This window comes from Pelodiscus sinensis, unplaced genomic scaffold (genome assembly GCF_049634645.1).
Source record: "Pelodiscus sinensis isolate JC-2024 unplaced genomic scaffold, ASM4963464v1 ctg56, whole genome shotgun sequence".
Classification (NCBI taxonomy): Eukaryota; Metazoa; Chordata; order Testudines; family Trionychidae; genus Pelodiscus; species Pelodiscus sinensis.
This window is the reverse complement of record NW_027465934.1, coordinates 127,948-148,551: the sequence shown is the minus strand read 5'-3', so window position 1 is coordinate 148,551 and position 20,604 is coordinate 127,948. Positions and strand designations below refer to the sequence as shown.

Sequence of the window (20,604 nt, the reverse complement as noted above, 5' to 3'; positions counted from 1 at the left end):
CAGAGGGTCTCTGGAGGGAAGGGGGGCTGGATGGAGTGACTGTAGATATTACTTGCAGGATCCAGCTGTCCGCGGTGATGTGCTCCCAGGAAGGTGGGACATGAGCCCGGTCCCGCAGGGGCTGAGGGGTACGTGCAGCAGGAGCAGGAGAGGGCCCGTGGCCAAGACCACAAAGGTCACAATGGCTGACTGGAAGATGATGCCGATTGGGAGTCCCAGGAGAGGGCTGCTCTCTAAAGAGCCTGAGCGGCTTCCTGGGCTCAGCAGTTCTTGTGGCCTGGCTTGACCAGAGCCACCTGCAAGCTCGACTGTTCTTCGCCGCAGGCGTCGCGATGCCCAGAGGCCTTCAAGTGAACAGACCCATCCGCAGCTTCAGTGAGCAGGGAAGGGGGACGTGGCGCTGCGTCTCCCAACACAGACCAGAGGCTGCAGCCACCCCAGTGGGTTCTAGGGAGGCCGGTCTGAGGCCTTGTTCCCTCTGATCCTGTAGCAAGTCAAGAAAGGATGGAAACTGGGACTAGTCTGAAATTGAGCTTTGGGTCCGCGCTTGGGAATGGGCTACTCCCAATGCAGCATGGCAAGAGCAGCCTCTTCACAGCGCGCCGGCCCTGTCACCTCCACGGCCTCCACCCCGGGGCACGAGCAGATGAGGGGACGGGGCAGGGAGCGCAGCGGGGGACTCGGCGCACAGAGCATGCAGGGGCGAGCGGAGCGTCACGAGTGCGCGAAGCATGTCCAGCAAGGCGCGGGGGAGACTCCTTTAGCTCTTCCAATGGACGACGTCTGCTTCCAAAGACCCTGAGCCCCTGGAACCCATCAGCATGAGAGGAGGAGAGGGGCTGAGCCTCGTGGGGAGGCAGTCTCTTCTTCCACAGGCAGCTCTTCGTCCCCTGGAAAACCCTGACGTGTGGGAGGACCCCAGGGGGAGCTGCTGCCCTTTAGGAGGAACGGCAGCCCGCTCTTCCCACTGCTGTCCTTGCCAGGACTGTGTTCTCTCTGGGCAGGAATTTCACCCGAAGGAGGGGGAACCTTGCACGTCCATCTTCTGTGCCATCGGGGGGCAAATGGTTCTGACTCAGCCACGGGGACCGAAAAGGCGCCTGAAATCGCATCCACACTGGAAGCTGAGTCACTAATGGCGAGAGGCGCGCCGTGTACATGCACACGGAAGGCAGGAGCTGGGATGAGCTATGGGAGACGGCGGCAGTGGAGAAAACCGACTCCAGCAGGTTAGTCTCCCCGCCCCAGTGGGGAGTGTCTTTCAGTTGAGGTGACATGGTCAGAGACTGGAGGGTACCAGGCACCCCGGGATGGTACCAGAGCCCAATCGGCACGTTCACCTCTGGTGCTGTGGTCGCAGGTCCGAAGGGGGTGGGAACCGCAGAGGCACCCGGAGCAGGACATCTCCGGAGACCCAGACTGACAAGTGACTTGCCCTTCCTCTTCCCCTATTCCAGAAAAGGGGCGGTTCAGATGGTTCCAAAAGGCCCCCAGGTCTCGCTGACTGTGGCAGAAGAGACGGCCCCTGCAGTGCCCAGGGTCTGGCGTGCTGGCGGATGACTTGGATGTGGGGGTCTCAGCAGACGCTCTAGAAACAGGAGCCTGAGCTGGTTCTCTCAGTTCCGTGCTCCCTGAGCAGATCAGGCAGTTGGAAGGGTGTGGGACTGCCAGAGGCAGCTTCCATGCCCCCGGCTGTGGGGAAGAGACTATTGCAGGGCTGACAGGGTTGGGAGCCCAGGGGCTTGTGCATAACCCACACGTGAGGCCGTGGGCCCAGGCTGAACTGGGCAAAAAGAGGAAGGGAGGGGACACAGCCGGAGACGGGGACACTCAGCAAGTCAAGAAACGTGACCCCGAGGTGCGGCCAGCCAGCGGCACCAGGCCTGGAGAGAGGCCCTGGGAGGGGCAGCACCAGGGCGCCCAGGCACAAACTCACAGGCACAGCTGACAAAGTGCAGTCCAGCGTGCGCAGGCACATGCACGTCTGCACGCGGCGGCCGCCTGCTCGTTCAGGGGCATCCTTGCACTGCGGCTCCGGCCCCTCCGCCGCAAGCTGCCAGCCACCTGCCCTCCCTTCAAGGCCGCAGGACAGCTCCCCAAGCCACAGGGGAGCACCGGCCCCATTGACTGCAGTCAGTCCCAGCTCCACAGGCCCCATCAGCCACACGCCTCCCTCCCCGAGAGGCCAGGGGCAGCGCTGCCGGCCAGGAATCACAGCACACCGCACTCTCAAGCGGGCGGTACCGTAGAGGCGCTCCAGATCGTCCCGGCCCGAGAGCAGCCAGCCCCTGAAGAGACGCAGGTGGTAGGAGCACTGGTGGAGGTGGTGGGCCAGAGGGGCGTCCAAGGAGAGGCTCTGTCTCACGGCACAGTCGGAGGAAAAACGGCGCAGCAGCTGGGCAACACAGCGGTGTTCGCGCACACCTGGAGGAGAGCGGGACCACAGCTGAGAAAGGAGACAACGGAGACAGGTGGGGAAAGGCCATGCGCTGAGCCCCAGCCCCCGGCTGAGGAGCAGGAAGAGCCCTCTCCTCCCCACCCGACCCCAGGCACAGTGCCCCCGAAGAGCTCATTTACATTCAGAGGCCCAGCTTGAAAACCGTTCCAAAATGCCAAGCCCCAGAACACGTGTGTCACTAAGGCCTAGTGGAGCTAGGGAACAAGAAAGGCAGCCCCGGGCCTGGCCCTGCTCCCACCAGGCCGGCGTTCCTGAGCACAGGGGAGAAAGCGCACGGCTTGGAGGGCCAAGCCAGGGAGGCAGCCAGCCAGCGGGAGGCCGCGACAGGATCCGCTGGCGGCTCTGGGAACGCAGAGGAGCACGAGTCACTCACAGCCCCCAAGACGACGAGTGCGCCAAGAAAAACCGGTGACTTACTTCGTAACTGTTCTTCGAGAAGCGCTGCGCACGTCCATTCCACGTAGGTGTATGCGGAGTTTCCCTCACTGGTACCCGTCGGGCCAGCCGGGGAGCCGCTGCAGTGGCGCCGCTATAGCGGTGCATGTGTCCCCCGCTGGCCCTGCACCCCCCAGGCGGGAGGGACGTGGAACGGAGGTGAGAATACAGGAGGTAAGTAACCGTTTCCTCGTCGAGTGCTTGCTCACGTCCAGTCACCAAGGTGACTCCAAAGCACAAACCTCAAGAGGCGGGTCGGAGTCTACCTAGAGACGGATCGCAGCACAGCCCCTCCTCCCCGGCGTGCTGCGTGCTGGCGCAGTGATCTGCAAAGGTGCGCACCAACCACCAGGCAGCGGCCCTGCAGATCTCCACGATGGGCACCTGGGCTGCAAAGGCTGTGGAAGAGGCTTGCGCTCTCGTGCAGTGCGCCCTAATGGGCAGAGCCAGAACCCGCACCAGCTGGTAGCACTCCCTGCCGCAGTCTGAGAACCAGGACGAGATACGCTAGGCTGACACTGGCCGGCCCCTCATCCTTTCTGCTAATGCTCCCAGCAACTGGGGGGGGGCTTGTGGAAGGGCTTGGTCCTCTCTAAATGAAAAGAGAACGCACGCCTCGTTCAAGCATGTGGAGCGCCTGTTCTGCCCCCGAGCTATGGGGTTTGGGGTAAGCCACAGGGAGAAATACGTCCCGATGGACATGGAAATGCGACACCACCTTAGGCAGAAACGGCGGGTGGCGGCCAGCCTGACCTCACCCCGAAGAAGGCCGTAGACGGGACTTCCGACACTCGCCTGGCTGAGTTAATGGCCACGAGGAAAGAATCCTTCCAGAAGAGGTGCAAGCCGGGGCACGTGGCTAATGGTTCAAAGGGGGGAACCATGAGCCTCGAGAGCCCCAAACTTAGATCCCAAGGGGGCTCCAGTTTCCGCCCCTGGGGGTAAACCCTGCCCAGGCCCTTGAGCAATCGATGCACCATGGGGTCCGCGACAACGCTCCCCCGCCCCCCTCGAGCCAGAGTGCAAAGGCGCGGTGGCTGCTAGAGAGACTCGCAGAGCAGGCAGCCAGGCCCTGGGGATAGTCCAAGATAACCGGGACCGGGGGCCTCCATAGGGGAACCCCCTTGCCACCCGACCAGATCACAGACGGTTCCCACTTCTCCAGGTAGGAAGAGCAGGTGGAGGGCTGCCGGCTCCCCAGGAGGGCTGCCTCTCAGGCCGTTAACCATGGAGCTTTCGGGTGCCTGAGCCTGCCGAACTCCTGGGAGATCAGGTCCGGGCACAAGGGGAGAGCCAGAGGCAAGGAGATCTGGGAACCAACGCAGCCATGGCCAGGCTGGGGCTATCAGGGTCGCTGAGCCCAAGGATTACTCTGGGAATCCGCGGGAAGGCGTACAGCAGGCCAGGGGATCGGCACCCCGGGCTGTGCCCAAATAGAGCAAAACCGGGGACGCTTCCTGTTGACGTGGGTAGCAAACCCGTCCAGGTGGGGAAACCCCCACCTGCGGAAGATGGAGAGGGCTACATCCGCCCTCAGAGACTGCTCGTGCCCCTGGAAGGACCTGCTGAGGCGGCCCGCCAACTCGGTCCGAGCCTGGGGAGGTAGGTGGCCACCGGGTGAAGCTCGTGAGCCACGCAGAACTCCCGGAGGAATAGAGCCCCCTTGCACAGGGGTAGGAGTGAGCACCAGCCTGTCTCTTTAGACTGAACATTGCAGCCGTGTTGCTGGCCAGAATCGAAACGTGCTTGTTGCGGGGCTGCGGTAGGAACACGCCCGAGCGAGGCGGAGAGCTCTCAGCTCAGACACTGATGTGGAGGGAGAGATCCGTGGGGCCCCACAGACCTTGTGTCCAGAGCTTCCCGAGGTGGGTTCCCTGCCCGTATCGCAGGCGAATGTCCCCAGCTGGATGGACAGGGAAGGGGTGATGAACGGCATCCCTTCGTGGGCCGCCAATCGAGGCATTTCAGCATGTCCACGGGCACTGACACGACTGCGTCCGGATGCTGGAAAGCTGGGTTGTGGGTCTGGTACAGCCATAGTTGAAGCAGTCTCATTCTGAGCCTGGCGTGTCGAACCACGTAAGTGCAGGCTGCCAGAAGCCCGAGTAGCCTCATGCAACAGCGGGCCATCATGGTGGGGGATGACTGTAGTTGCAGAATGGCGTCCATTATTGCCATCAAGTGCTCTGGGGGCAGGGAGATTCTGCCCTTTGTCGCTTCTAACAGAGATCCCACGAACTCTATCGCCTGGGTGGGAATGAGGGTAGACTTGGCTTTGTGGAGTATGAGGCCCAGCTTGAGGAATGATCCCTTACGAGGGATATAAGGCTGACCGCCTGAGATGGGGACGAGCCCCTTCTCAGCCAATTGTCTAGGTACAGGTAGACCTTGACCTGCCGCTTCCTCAGGAACGCGGCCACCACTGCCACACATTTGGTGAAGACCCTGGGGGCCGTGGAAAGGCCAAAGGGCAAGGCCGTGAGCTGATAATGATCGTGGCCCACCCTGAAGCGGAGGAAGCGCCCGCATGCAGGCACGATGGAAATGTGAAAATAGGTGTCCTTGAGATCGAGGGCAGCGTACCAGTCTCGCGCGTCTGGGGAAGGAACGATGGAGGCCAGGGTAACCGTCTTGAACTTGGATTTTACTATGAAGGTATTTAGATCCCTCAGATCTAGACTAGGACGGAAGTTGCCCTTGGCCTTTGGGACCAGGAAGTATTGGGAGTAAAGTATCTGCTCGGGAGGACTTGCTGGCTAGCGATGGATCCTGAGTAAGGCACTGCCTGAGGCGCAGGCCTTGCGACCCAACAGGTCTGAGCACTTAGCTTCCCTGTTCTTAGGGCTAGGGGCAGGTTGGCCCTGCCGCTCACGATGATTAGCGGCCTGCACCCCACTGAACCAGGTAGCGGGTGGGAGAACGGGTGCTCATGGCCCGCTTGAGGGACAAAGTACCAGCGCTCTGCCCTCATGTCCGTGAGCAGGGCAGATGCTGGCATCTGCCAGAGGGTCTTTGTGATCTTGCCCACTGTCTTATTTAGCGGCAGGGCCATGCGGGATGGCACCTCAGCATTGGGAATGTTGGCCATAGGGCCGAGTCCTCGGAGGGCCACTCGAGCTGGACCCCCAGACTCTGGCCCAGTCTCCCAAGGAGCTCTTGATGGGCCCGGGAGTCCATGGCTGGAGCTGATGATGAGGCCAACCCTCGTGCCTCATTCAGGGAGGACGATGAGTTCTCCTGCACTGTGGAGTCCTCCCTCTGCTGAGGCCGCTTGGATGCTTGAGATGGGGCAGACTGCTCCAATGGCCTCCCACTGGGGTGTGGGGGACTCCCCCCGTACCGCGAAGGGCTGCGGTGCCGGGGCACTGGTCAGTGGAGTAGCCGGAGGTGAGGCTCGAATCCCCAAGCGTGCAGATCCCGCCATGGAGGGGAGTCTCCCCTGCGCCTGATGGTACACCCAGGGGGTCCAGAACAGCCACTGACCCAGCTGTTGCCATTGCGGAGGCCAAGTTTGCGAGAGGCCTGGGACGCCGACTCGGCGCTCGCTACCTTGTGATTGGGAACAGTGCCAAGACCTGGAGCAGCATTGGGATCTGGAGCAGCGCCAAGACAGGGAGCGGTGCTGGGATCATGACCGGTGCCGGGAGGAGGAGCAGTGCCGAAAGCGAGAACGGGATGCCCTTGACGGTACCGACTCCATATCGGACAATGACGAGTAATCAGACTCCAACCACGGCAGTGTGGAGGTTGGGCCTGGGGACCAAAGCCTCTCTACGTGCTGGGCCATGGAGGCCGGCTTGCCCTGGTGCCGTACTGGCAGAGGGGGCACAAGTGGCTCTGGTGTCACCAACTGGGCCACCGGGATGAGCACACTCAACGCCGAGCTCTCTCTGGACTTCTGAGAGAGAGAAGCCACTGGTGCTGGCACTGATGTCCAGGCGAGGGAACGCCATGCCGCACGGTGTGCCGGTATGGGAGGTGGTACGGGCCATTGACGAGGCCCAGGCCTGAGACCGGCTCTGACGCTCCAGGGGAAGTGAGGGCAAGTCAGCCGTCAACTCGATCAGCTTCTACGCCCTCGAACGTATCCAGAGTGGAGGGCCGGTGGACCCAAAACGACTCCTCCCTGGCACCGCGGCTCCTGGTCACGCTCAACTGGCCACGCTCCGGCCCCAGAGCCGTCAACCTCACGGCCGGTGAGGGCACAACAGAGTACCCCGATTGGGGGCGCACGGTGAGGTGGGGAGCTGCCCCTCTCCACTCTCCTCTTCTTGTGCTGTGAGCGGTGCCGTGCCATGGGGCGCCGAGGCCGCCGAGGCCCCCGAGGAACCAGGAGTCTCCCACACCGAGGGCGGAGCACTGTGGGATTCCGGTGCCAAGTCCAACGATGGTGCTGGGCAAAGCACCGACTCCATAAGGAGTATCTTCAAGCGCGAGTCCCTCTCACGCGGAGTTCTGGGCTTGAAACTAAGAGATTCTGCAGTTAGCTGGGACGTGGGCCTCCAAGCACAAATCGTGTGGGTCACCACAGGGCATAGGATTGGAATAGTCAGCATAGGGCTTAAAACTGTGGTGCCCTGGCATGCCCCATGGGCTGTGTGGGAAGGGGACACAACAGGTGAGCCCCAACCCAAACCACTTAACTAACAGGGAAGATAACTTGGATACGAAAACAAAGGGGTTTAACAAGGTGCTAGCTACTGAGAATGCGGGAGATACCGCTGAGATCACGACTGCAGGCAAGTGAGAAGGGAGCTCCAACAACCGTCAGGAGCGGCAAGAAGGACCTGGGGCGGTGGAGGGCCAGCGGGGGACACATGCAGGGGCTCCCTGGCTGGCCCGACGGGTACCACTGAAGGAAACTCTCTGGCAAACGGTGCCCGCGGTGCACACCTACGTGGAATGGACGTGAGCAGGCACTCGAAGAAATTCCGGGAATGACCCCAGCCAGCTCCGCAGAACTTTTAAGGCACCGAATTCCCTCCCTTGATGCACAGGCAACTCCTGACACTGGTGCCCTCTTCCTCCTGCAGCCAGCCGGGTCTACGATGGTCTGGCCCAGCGGAGGATTTCACCCCATGGGTCCTGCATTTGGCCAACCTAGAGCAGTTTTCAAATGATGGATCCCGACAGGGAGCCCGTCGCCTCCCCAGCACAGCTGCGCTGGGGTTAATCCCCTCGCTGTTACCAAACAGGCGCAGGCTCCAGCACTGGCTGATGGCAGAAGGAGCCTCGCGCGCTGAGGTGGTGTTTCTCAGACGCACTGCAGGGCCTCATTCCCCTCCAGGCGCTGGGGGTCGGCGCGTGAGGCTGCTGCACGAGGGAAGGGCTTGGTCCCCCCCGTCAGTGACACGGGGCTGCCCACACTGGAACGAACCAGGCAGCTGCTGCCTTGGCCAGGGGGAGGCTGAGTCTGCCTGGGAAACCCCCCTGGGGTCTGACCTGCTTGCGACTAACTCTGGCTGCGCGGCACCAGCCGGGTGCGGGCTCAGCTACCGCACTAGGTGGGAAGCGCAGCCCCAGAGCCAGCGCAGCGCTCAGAGCGCACTCGCACGCTGAGCATCCTCAGGGCTGCCTTGGGCTTGGGCCACCCACCCAGCTCCAGTGCCCGTCCTCCCTGCTGTGGCACCCTGAGCCGGCCTGTGCTGACTCCCCCGCAGGGCCAGGGCCTTTCGGATCGCCACCTTCCAGACCAGCAGGGCTCAGACTGAATGGAGACGCTGGCCGTTCTGAGCCCCAGGCCAGCCTCCCTCAGAAGCAGCAGAAGGGCAGGCCTGCCGGCCACGGCCCAAAAGGAACGTGCCTGTACCAGCCGTGGAGCCAACACTTGCCAGCCGCTGGAACTGGCCAGGAGAAGCAGCTGTCTCCCATGCACCTGAATCAGCACCGGGGAGGGCTTCCCAGAGCAGGCCAGCTGGGCGAGCACAAGGAGCTGAGTTACTCCCCTGTCCCGTGCTGCTGGGGTGGGGAGGACAAGGCAGCTCCATTTTGGGCCTCCCTCCCGGCTAAGCAGAGGGGAGCCAAGATGGAGCCAGCCTTCCTTCGCGAGGCACTGCCCCTCTGGACGGCAGGGACCTTTCCTGGGGGCCACCTCTGTGAGAGGGAAAGGGAGTCGTCCAGGCTGGGGGGGCGCAGGTGACAAGGGGGGACCAGCCATGTTAGCTGGGGGATGGAGAGAGGGGCCCCGTGCAGGTGGGAGAGCAGAGCTACCAGAGGTGCGGGGAACCCAGCTCTGTTAGCCCCGAGCTCTCACCTTGGAGACTGCGTTTTCCATGGTCACCAGACACCTTCCCCTTGCTCACTAGCATCACCTCACCCCTCCGAGCTGCCCTCTTCCCTGCCGCCAGGCCCACCAGCTGGGAGGCGGAGTCACTTTGCTCCAGGTTCGGCCTGCGGGGGATCATGCTGCAGGGTTCGCACGGCAAGCCCAGAATGGAGGAGCCAATTGGACTGCTTGTCGAGCTGCTGCGTGCAGTCGGTAGAGAGCCAACGCCACTGGGCTCCACAGGCGCTAGCTGCCGGCCCAGGCCTGGCCCAACAGGCAGCCACACAGACAGAGCAGGTTAGTCACAAGGAGACAGCAGGGAGCTAGCCGGATGCCAGATACACAGACACGCAGAGGAACAGGAGCAGGCGAAGGGAGGGGAACAGAGTGACGTGCAGAGGCCAGAACAGGAGGGTGAGGTTAGAAGCATGAGGAAACGTCAAATCAAGGAAGCAAACGTACCATTAGTCGGATGCTTTGCAAACGACACAGAAAATCGTTTTACGGCTGGCATAGACAAGAGCTCTGAGGAAATAAAAACAGATCATCTCAGTTAATAGCCTGCTCCTAGGGAGCCCGGAGACTTGCAAGCTTGCAGCCCTCCCTGTCTGACAGAGCCCTCACGCTGATCCCTCTGCCTGGCCTCCACGCCCCTCCCCTCTGGACAGTGCTGCCTGCTTCTCTTGGCCTCTCCGCCCCTCTTGCCTGATGCCATCTAGCATCTTCCCGCCAATCCTTGGATGCGTCTGGAGCCCCACCTTGCGTACAGGTGGCACTCCCTGGCCTCCCGGCTCAGGCTGCCTAGATCCTCTGCCCTCTGGGCCGTGCGGGCTCCTACAGGCGACAAGTGACAGGACGGGCTCAGAGTCAGGAAAGCACAAAGCCACACAACAGAACACAGCAGCACACACAGGCCATGCTGGCGAGAAGCAAAGTGCCTCAGCCTGTCCCCTCCAGGGTCTGTGCTAAGCAGAGAGCTTTGTGGTGTCAAGAGGAAAGTCAAATACACACCTGAACAGAATTTAAGTGGGTGCCCCCAGGCCTCGCCCCACCTGGCAGGGCCCCTCCACAGAGCTGGGCCCCACGAGGACCCTTTTGGGCATGAGCCAGGCCAGGTTCCTGGCCACAGAGAAGCGAAGCTGCCCGCCAGGAGTTCTGGGGCGCTGGGGAGAAGGGCTGAAAACAGATTCTCGGGACAGATTTTTATTTCCATAATCCACCAGAAAAGTGGGCCCAGTGAGCCGTAAGGGGGCAGGCCTGGGAGCTCCTCAGAAGAGGTGGAAGGGACCGGCCGGAGCAGACTGGAAGGGAGAGAGAAGGAGACTGGATCTGCGGCCCGGGGGGAACAAAGCCCCGCAGCTCAGACTTCCGCCTCTGCTGGGATTCCAAACCGCTCCCTTTTCCCGTTTCCTTTACGCTGCTCATGTGTCCTGGGAAAAGGGCGACAAGGGGGCTAGTGCAGCTGGCGGCGGCAGCCTCTCGCCCTGCTACCCACCGCCTGCTCCTGGCGGCTTACGGAACCAGTGCTGACGTGCTCTGCACTGCCCGTGGGGCGCACGCCCCTAACTGGGAGGGACTGGACCGGGGGGAAGCGGCGCTGACGTGCTCTGCACTGCCCGTGGGGCGCACGCCCCTAACCAGAAGGGAGGGAAGTGACTGGACCGCGGGGAAGCGGCGCTGACGCGCTCTGCACTGCCCGCGGGGCGCACGCCCCTAACCAGAAGGGAGGGAAGTGACTGGACCGCGGGGAAGCGGCGCTGACGTGCTCTGCACTGCCCGCGGGGCGCACGCCCCTAACCGGGAGGGACTGGACCGCGGGGAAGCGGCGCTGACGTGCTCTGCACTGCCCGTGGGGCGCACGCCCCTAACCAGAAGGGAGGGAAGTGACTGGACCGCGGGGAAGCGGCGCTGACGTGCTCTGCACTGCCCGCGGGGCGCACGCCCCTAACCGGGAGGGACTGGACCGCGGGGAAGCGGCGCTGACGTGCTCTGCACTGCCCGTGGGGCGCACGCCCCTAACCGGGAGGGACTGGACCGCGGGGAAGCGGCGCTGACGTGCTCTGCACTGCCCGCGGGGCGCACGCCCCTAACTGGGAGGGACTGGACCGCGGGGAAGCGGCGCTGACGTGCTCTGCACTGCCCGCGGGGCGCACGCCCCTAACCGGGAGGGACTGGACCGGGGGGAAGCGGCGCTGACGTGCTCTGCACTGCCCGTGGGGCGCACGCCCCTAACCAGAAGGGAGGGAAGTGACTGGACCGCGGGGAAGCGGCGCTGACGTGCTCTGCACTGCCCGCGGGGCGCACGCCCCTAACCGGGAGGGACTGGACCGCGGGGAAGCGGCGCTGACGTGTTCTGCACTGCCCGTGGGGCGCACGCCCCTAACCGGGAGGGACTGGACCGCGGGGAAGCGGCGCTGACGTGTTCTGCACTGCCCGCGGGGCGCACGCCCCTAACCGGGAGGGACTGGACTGGGGGGAAGCGGCGCTGACGTGTTCTGCACTGCCCGTGGGGCGCACGCCCCTAACCAGAAGGGAGGGAAGTGACTGGACCGCGGGGAAGCGGCGCTGACGTGTTCTGCACTGCCCGCGGGGCGCACGCCCCTAACCAGAAGGGAGGGAAGTGACTGGACCGCGGGGAAGCGGCGCTGACGTGTTCTGCACTGCCCGCGGGGCGCACGCCCCTAACCGGGAGGGACTGGACTGGGGGGAAGCGGCGCTGACGTGCTCTGCACTGCCCGTGGGGCGCACGCCCATAACCAGAAGGGAGGGAAGTGACTGGACCGCGGGGAAGCGGCGCTGACGTGCTCTGCACTGCCCGCGGGGCGCACGCCCCTAACCGGGAGGGACTGAACCGGGGGGAAGCGGCGCTGACGTGCTCCGCGGACAGTCTAGGTTAAGCAGGACAAGGCTCCCGTCCACAGGCTGTCGGACTGGAGAGCGTTTTGCGGCTTTGACCCGACAATCTAGGGCAACAGCGGCGTTCCGTCTCCAGCCCTCTCAGCCCTTGGCCGCTGTGCTGCGCGTGCTCTAGGGCTCCAGCTGGGCTGGGTTAGGGTTAGGGCTGCAGACAGCTGAAGCCCAGCCAAGCCAGGCCCGGGAGACACCCCAGCAGACTAGCGCCGGAGAGGGGAAAAGCCACAGCGCCTGTTCCCAGGCCTCAGCAAAAAGCCAGTTCAACCCCATGGCTCAGCAAGGAGCACCACGCACAGGGCCCAGGCACTCTGCAATCCCGTAGCCACAGGCCGAACAGCACAACCCTCCCAGGACCCGGGGGCGCCTGGTTCAGGCCAAGCCGCCTTTCGGACTCCTGCTGGAGTGCTGGGGCTCGGCCCCACTGCAGTTGGGGGCGTGTGTCCCACGCCTGGCAGCCACAGAAGGGCTTCCCTTAGCGGCCGGGCCCCCGGCTGCCCGAGTGTCACTGACATGGAAATACACGGGTGGCGCACAGCCCGGACCCAAGGCAGGCATAGGAGAGGCCAAAGAGACCATACGGGCCTGGAGTCTGCTGGTGAACTTGCTGAGGCGTCGCAGGTCTAGGATGCAGCTGAGGCCCCCTTTGGCTTTCAGCGTTCGGAAATACAGGGGACACCCCTGCCCCAGCACTCGGAGTCGGGAGGGGCTGCTCGGGAGTCGGGTCCAGGAAGAGAGACAGGAGGGTTGGAGGGAGTAACCCCTTGCTACCACACAGCCCCTGCAAACTGATGGACGTGGGGCCTATGCAGGGCCCAAAAAGGAAAGGAGGGGGGTCTGGCCGGGTGTGTCGCCCCAGGTGCACCTTCTGGCCTGCCCACGGCCCTGGGCTGGCAGAGGGAGAGGCCTCTTCGTACTGTGCGTCGTGGGTGGTACAACCGAGGCAGGGTTGTGGCTTCGCGTGCCTCTGCAGCGTCGTCAGGGTGGGCGCCAGCCTGCGTTCTCCTCCCCTTCTGTCAGCCAGCTCTGAGGAGGGACGCCCCGTGGACGCTCGGGGCCAGCGGAGAGCAGCCGGAGCCTGCTCAGATGGCGCTGCAGCAGGTCTGCACGAGCAGCAGGCTATTCCAGGGCAGCGAAGGACGCGGCCAGCCTGCTGGCACTGGAGGGCCAGTCACACAGCGCTCAGCGGGGTCCCTGGGGCTGCTGGAAGAGGCGGTTCGGCAGGCTGGGGAGCACTAGCCCTGGCAAGGCTACTTGGGTTACTCTGATCTTCGCAGAGCGGGCCCCGGTGCTGCAGCAGCACGTCACCAAGCAGTGGCCCAGCCCTGGCCACCTGGAAGGGGCGACCCCGGATGCTACTGGTCTGGAGCAAGCCGACCCAGAAGGGTCCGTTCTCGCGCAGGGCTGCTGAGCTGGCAGTGCCCGGGAGGTTACTATGGCCCTGGCCGCAGGTGGTCCGGACTGCAGCAGCAGGCTCTCCGGGCGCAGCGCTGACACAGGAAGGAACAGTCCTTGGGGTGCCGAGGGCAGACGGGTCAGGACACATTCCAAGCAGAGCAGGGGGTCAGGGGTGGGAATCCCGGTTTGGCTGTTGTGTGCGCTGGAGGCGCTTCTGGGAGCTTGGTGAGGTTAAGAGGGTTCTGGGAGGCTTCCAGGGGAGCTGGCTAGTTCCCGCCCATTCTCTGGGACGGTGCACCAAGGCAGAGGCTTGTGTTTAAAAGGCAAAGGGAAGAGCGGAGAGCTATGCTGCCAAGTTATTCACTAGGTGGCCCCCCAGAAGTCTGCAGGAGCGGAGGAAGCTGAAAGCTATACCAGGGGGCGCGGGCACAGAGCCGTTCTCTACCACACAAGTTCTCAGTCCTGTGTTCTCCAGGGTTTCCCCAGCAGACATGGAGACACTGCACTGGCCTGTCTGGGGCATCCGGTCCCTGTGCAGGGAGCAGGTGAAATGCCTGGGGAAGGCCGGAGGCGAGCCTGGCAATTACAGGCTGCTGAGGCTGACTTCAGTGCCAGGACGACCAGCAAGACACAGGAAAGGAATCTCCAACTCGGAGAAATGCGGAGCCTTGGGAACGCATCCCAGGCTCTGTACAGGGCAATCAGGCCTCGCACAGGCGTAAGAGCTCTCCGAGGGACTCAAGCAGGTGGGCGAGGACGATCCAGTAGACCTGGTGTGCTTGGCCTTTCAGAAAGCCTGGGACACGGTGCCACGCCAAAGGCTTTACGCAAAATGAGCAGCCATGGCATGAGAGGGGGTCCTCCCATGGCTCAGTACGGCAGGTAAGACAAGGTAGGAACAGAAGACCAGTTTCACAGTGGAGAGGGAGGAATGCCGGGGTCCCCCGAGGGTCTGTCCTGGGACCGGGCTATTCAACATTCATAGCTGGTCTGGAAAAAGGGGTAACTAGTGAGGGTGCAAGCGCTGTGCACAACGGACAGTTACTCAGGGTAGTGAAGTCCAAAGCAGACTGAAGAGTTGCAAAGGGTCTCGCTGAACTTGACAACTGGGCAAGACAGTGGCAGATACAAAGACAACATTGATAAAGGCAAAGCATTGCACCCTGGAAAACATCCCAACTACGCATGCAAAACAAAGGGCCTGAATTAGTAGTCACCACTTCAGAATGACTTAGAATTATCCTTGACAACCTCTGCTCACTGTGGAGCGACAGTTCAAACAGCGAACAGAATGTTGGGAGCTATTCGGACAAAGGCTAAGGGAACAAGACAGAGAGAATAGCTTACTGTCTCTAGATCCATGCTCCACCCACACCGTGAATACCAAGGGCACTTCTGCTAACCCGAGCTTCAAAAAGATAGTAGATTTGGAAAAAGTACAGAGAAGGGCAACAAGAAATAGCATTGGTGGTATTGAACAGCGTCCGTATAAGGAGAGATTAAAAACACCAGGACTGTTCATCTTTTAGAAAAAAGAGAGTTCACTAAAGCAGATGATGATAGAGGTCTATAAAAATCATGACTGATGTGGAGAAAGTGTTATTTGCTCCTTCACATAACAAAAAGAAGCGGTCCCCAGTTAGGTGAGCAGGCACCAGAGTGACACAAATCAAAGGAAGCATTTCTTTACACAATGGACAGTTAACCTGTGGAACTCCTTGTCAGGGGATAGTCTGAAGGACAAAAGAACAGCTAGTCTCAAAAAGCACTAGATGTGTCCATGGAGAACAGGCTCCTCAGTGGCTATTAACTAAGAGGTAGGATGCATGCAGCCCCATACTCTGGGTGCCCCTCAAGCTTCAGCTGCCAGGAGACGGGACCGGCCAGCAAGGGAAGGACCCGTTCTAGTCATTCCTCTGAAGCACCTGGCACTGGCCACTACTGCGAGACAGGACTGCTGGCCTGACCCACTAGGGCCATTGCTGTTCTTACGTGTCCCCCATGAAAAGTAGGAGCCCTCCCGCAACGTCTTTCCCTGCAGCCACGGTTTCGTGGGTTGTATTTCCGCTACTCACGCCTGCTGAGGGAGGGGACACGCTGTGCAGACCGTGGCTCCAAGCTGATGGCCACGTGGAGGCAGGGAGATAGCCAAGGAAGATGGGGGAGAGGAAAGTGAGACGGGCAAGTAGCCTCCATGCCAGGGGCCTGCGAACAGTCGGCATTAGCATATCAGAGGCCAATTGGCTGGTGGGGCAGCCCCCATGCTGGAATGGTCGGAGGGCGGAGGGGAACTGGCAGCATGAAGAAGGGAGGCGAGGCTGGCTACTCAGCAGGGCTCCTAGTTCACATCTGCCCACAGCATGGCGCAGTCAGGCCGAGAACTGCACGTTGGAGCGCCCGCCCGCCACAGAGCATGTGGATGAGTCCCTAATGGGTCTGTCTGGGCCTTTGCTTCTGCCAGAGCAGAGCAGGGCAGGGCAGGACTTGGGGTCCACTGCAGGAGGTAAGACTGCATTTGGCTCCCAGGAAAAACTCCTCCTCTCTGGCATCCTCCGATGGGTCTGGCTGGTCTTCCCTGGGGATGCAGGCAGCAGGTCCCGCATGGCGTCTGCACAGGGCGGACTAGAACCCATCTAGCTCATCAAAAACCGGACAGGCCGTAGGACCCCTGCCACTCTGCCTCCTTTGGCCCCATACTGCAGCGCACTTTCGCCCGCGCAGCTTCCTATGCCTGGCGCTGCCTGGCACGCCCTGGGGGACTCCCAGCAGTCCTCAGGTTTGCAAAGGCCACAGACGCTTCCTGAATTGACCCTGCCCCCGACAGCGAGGAGATCCAGGGTCTCAGCAGGGCTCTAGTGGCTAAACGATGAGCGCCCAGGCCAGGAGGCTGTGTGCCAGCATTTCAAGGGAGGAAACGCAGGCCTGGAGGTGGGATACCAGAGCAGGGAAGGCGCAGAGCCACTGGACGCAAGTAAAAGCCCCACACAGATTCGATCCAAAGCAAACGGGGTCCGATTTGCAAGCAGCCCGCAGGGCTTGCGATAAACGTGCAATTAGTGACCGATGGGACGGCGTGGGTGGCATTCAAGTATTTTCAAGCCAGATTAACTCAATTTGATCCCCCCTAGAAACGGAACGATACAAATAAAACTAAGCTGTGGTGTGACCTGCCGCACTCTGAACTCGCATGGGAACCGCTGCGCTGCACACGCCCCCGAAGGCCTGGGCTCACGTCTCAAAATGCCTCCGCCAGGAGCCAGAACCCCTCAATGGCGCCCAAAGGACTGAGAGAACATCCAGCTTCCCGCACCAGCCTGGCCCTGGAGACCGGACTGAACACCCAACTACATCTGGGGCAAGCGACCTGAGCAGGCCTGTCCCCTTCAGACTCACGGGAAGATTTCCATTTACTGCCCTTCCACCGGACCGGACCACGCCCGCTGAAAGCTGCCCAGGGCCTGGCTGAGCAACCAAGGGTCCCTGCCGCTCTGGGCGTGGAGGCCGGCCCCGATGCTCAGCATGGAGTAAGTGAGCAGGCTGCATACCAGCGCCAGGTCAACGTGCTGCCTCTGTGCAGAGCGGGCTGTTCCTGCCAGCCCCTTCACCCGTCCCCCCGCCCGATGCCTTGAGCTGCCTGCTCCCCACCGCCAGCCAGGGCACTCGAAGGAGACAGACAGGTGGGGAGGGGAGACCATGGCCTGCTTCTCGACGGCCGCTCTTCAGCACGCGCTGCTCACGCGCACACGCCAGCACTGGAAGGATCCCTAGGGGGCCGCTCAGGACGGCTGTGGAGCCCCCTGGAGGGATGATGTAGCTAGATCCCAGCTGACCTGCCCGAGACAGGGTGGACTAGGCCCTGACGCCCCCCGCTGGAAGCTTGCGGCCTTGCCACACCCTACCCAGGAAAAGAGCAGGAGAGAGGTCCTCCAGGTGGGCCAGAGTGGCTGCAGTGGAAGCAGCCAATCAGGGCCCAGCAAGGCAGTTTAAAGAAGCCACTGGGCCAGAGCCAGCCAATTCCCTTGTAGCGCTCAGCTGCAGGCTGAGGTACTGGCTTCCTGAGCAAGTGGCAGTACCTTGGACAGCTCAGCGTGCGGAGCTCAGCGCAGACTCTGCTGAAGCCCAGGGTTGGCTAATGAAGCCCAGGCATGGCTGGTAGGAAGAATCGCAGAACCCTAGACGGGTGCTGTTGGGACTTTGGTGAGACCAAGGACACTGCAGACTATGGGGAAGTGGCCCAGGGAGCGAGGAGCAATGAAATGTCAAAAGACCAGCACTCAGCAGACTACTAATTACAGAGTCCCCAGGCTGGGACCCAGAGGACTGGGCAGGCCTGGGTCCTGCCCCCCAACCTCCCAGTAGCTACTGGAGGGAAAGAAAGAAGCCTGACCCTAGGCAATCCGGAGGAAGGGGCATCTGGCCCTGGAATGAAGGAGTAGGAGCGTTCAGACACATGCCCTCACCTCCCAAGAGAAGGTGAAACCATTACACTGCTCCCAGCTCAGTTCCTTCTGGCTGGAAGACTCCGACAGAGGGGAGGTGGGCAGGGTTCAGAATGGGCGCAAGCAGCACATCTCATGAATCTCTCATCAGCAAGAGAGACAAGCTCTTCTTCAGGTCTGGGAAACGGACCCAGTCCCAGGGAGCCGCAGCTCAGCAGCTGGGAGAGACGACTTCACGTCAGTAACCAGGAGATCATTCGAGATGAAGTGGCCTGTACCAGCCCGGGGGCGCTGGCCATTAGATCTAGTGGAGAGAGGTGGACGTTTATCTGGGCGCCGGGTTCCTTTGCGGAGGCCGTCCGAGGCCAGACATGGAGCGATTGCTTGGGGAGAAGTATTCATTGGAGGATACTGGGTTTTGCTCTTTTCCCATTTTCCCGTGTGGCCAGAGCAGTGCTAACCTGGCTACACCCACAGAGTGGCTACGGGGCAGTGAGTGCGCTGGATGAGCTGTGCCATGTCACTAGAATAAGGGGCTTGGGGGTTGTGGACAGACACCTGTCAGGGATGGTCTAGATGGGGCTGGGTCCTGCCGTGAGGGCCGGGGACCGGGCTCCCTGACCTCCCGAGGCCCCTCCCAGTTCTAGGGTTCTATGGGCAAGTGTGTAAGACTTGGGGGGAGGGGCACTGAGTAGTGTGCCCACCTTTCTCCCTTAGGAACACAGCACACAGAACGCTCTGCAGCCCCCCGATTCCTTGTCTCATATCCGCCACCCTTAGGCTGCCTTAGGGAAGCCCTGTCCTCGACTCAGTTCATGGGGCCAAGTTTCCCTCGGATGTTCTGCTCCACAGTCTGGGGTTGCGCACAGGGCTATGGCTTGCCCAGGAGTGGCCGGGGCTTATCCCGACGTCTGCCAACAGAGGCAAGAGCAGTATGGAAACCCCTCTGCAGACTGTCAATACCAAGGGCTCAGCTCCCTCCCCCCATTCTGTCCCACTCACCCTGGGCCATGGCCACCACCACAGTGCTAACTGGGAAAAAGCAAGTTACCCCCATTAGCGTCTCCACTAAGCCCCTAGAGGCCGGACTGCCTCCCTGCGTCCCATGCAGTACAAGCCAGAGGTGCTGCACCCTGGCTGGGAGCGGTTTCCATTGTATTCGGGTTTACAGTTTGGTTCAATTGCTCTCCCCCCCAGAACTGCCCCAGCCCCTGGTGCAGTCGCCACACAGTAAGTGCTGTAGAAACCACACGTGGCTGCTCTTGTGTGTCAGCCAGACAGCTCCCCTCGCTGACGGATACAGGCCAGCGCCTGCCCCAGCCACACGAATCTTCCTTCGGGGCAGCTTCTGCAGCGAGCGAGCAATGGGAACAATCCCCTTCCAGCATCCTGCCCAGCACCCCGGGGCTACAGGACTGGCTGCATGCGGTGTACTGCAGAGGTTCCCCCCAGATGCTCGTAAGCCCCCCTCATCTCACCGTGCTCGTCATTCTGCCTGCATGGCAGCCAGAGCCCCACGGAGAGGATTCGCCTTCTAATGCGCCCCGGGGCCATCTGGGACAAGCGAGCAGATCCTACGTGCACAGGGACAGATTCTGGCCCAGAGCTCAGCGGCCCAGCACCAAGCGCGTGCTCAGTCACGCAACAGGCCAGCATGACTGTTTGGACTGAGAACCCTCTGCACCAGCACCAGCTGGGTTTAATCCTCGGAAAGTCTGTCACCTGCGCCTCAGCCGCGTCCTTGGACAGCAAGACACGTGTCAATTATCTGCTACACACAGAGTATTCCTACCGTCTTTGTAGGTCAGGCTAGCGACGAACTTTTTGCCGTGGCTGCGTGCATAGTCCTGGAGGTTGGGGGCACTGGAGGAGCCTCCGAGCACAGTTGTGCTAAACAGTCCTGTGCACTGCGACCCTGCAAAGGCACGGGAGGGCATTAGTACCCTGTCTCCACGGCAGTCCAGTTAGCCAGGAGAAGCCATTTCCCCTCCTCCAGATGACCGCTGCAAAGGAGATAAGTCCTGGGCACAGAGGAGGAAAGTTGCCTTACTGCAAGATCACCACCCACACGGGTTTGCGGTCTCTTGGCCTTCCACCTCCTAAGCCAGACACAGCTATTGGCAGTCTGAGCGCTAGGACAGTGACCCATCCAGTTAGGATACCTACCCCCCTTCGTAGGCAGGCACCAACTGTGAGCACTGCTCCTCTGCCCTCCACCCAGCTCTCCTGGGCAGGAAGCAGCCAGCACAGTGGCGCAGAGGAGGAGGAGGCAGGCAAACCTAGGGAGGAGGGAGCGTCGACTCCCAATGAGGAGTTTTCAAATAAAACAAGGAATCTGCTGATCAGGAATCAGGGAGCTTGCTCATAGCTCTACTGCAGGGGTGGCCAACCAACACCAGAGGAGCCAGAATTTACCAGTGCACAGTGCCAAAGAGCCACAGTGGGATCAGCTCTCAGTGGGAGACACGGGAAGGGGGCGCAGCAGTGTGCCAGGCTCAGTGGAGAGTTGGCACCTGTAGCTCCAGCCCCGGATTTGGTACCTATGCAAGGAGCCGCATGTGGCTCTGGAGCACAGGTTGGCCACCCCGGGTGCAGAGAAAAGACTGGATGTCCAGCTGGTGATCAGTCACTATACTGGGCTGCTGGTGCCAGACCTCTAGAAACCTGTACCCAGAGCGCCAGCTTTCCAGATACACACG

The 20,604-nt window shown here is 61.7% G+C and overlaps 1 protein-coding gene across 12 annotated transcripts in view; it reads right to left on the bottom strand.

Moving 5' to 3' along the window:
• Nucleotides 1-20,604, bottom strand: part of PPIP5K1 (diphosphoinositol pentakisphosphate kinase 1) — a 131,219-nt gene that overhangs the window by 25,982 nt on the left and 84,633 nt on the right. For 4 of the 12 annotated variants that reach the window (XM_075916965.1, XM_075916967.1, XM_075916964.1 and 1 more), the window contains 3 exons: nt 19,698-19,820; nt 9,621-9,683; nt 2,245-2,424 (listed from right to left, as the gene is read on the bottom strand). The exons of 1 other annotated variant lie outside the window; for it this stretch is intronic. In XM_075916965.1, coding sequence (XP_075773080.1) covers nt 2,245-2,424; nt 9,621-9,683; nt 19,698-19,820 — 366 coding nt within the window. Of the gene's footprint in view, nt 1-2,244; nt 2,447-9,620; nt 9,684-19,697; nt 19,821-20,604 lie in introns of all 12 variants that reach the window. 7 more of the 12 variants (XM_075916975.1, XM_075916968.1, XM_075916969.1 and 4 more) reach the window with 7 other exon arrangements.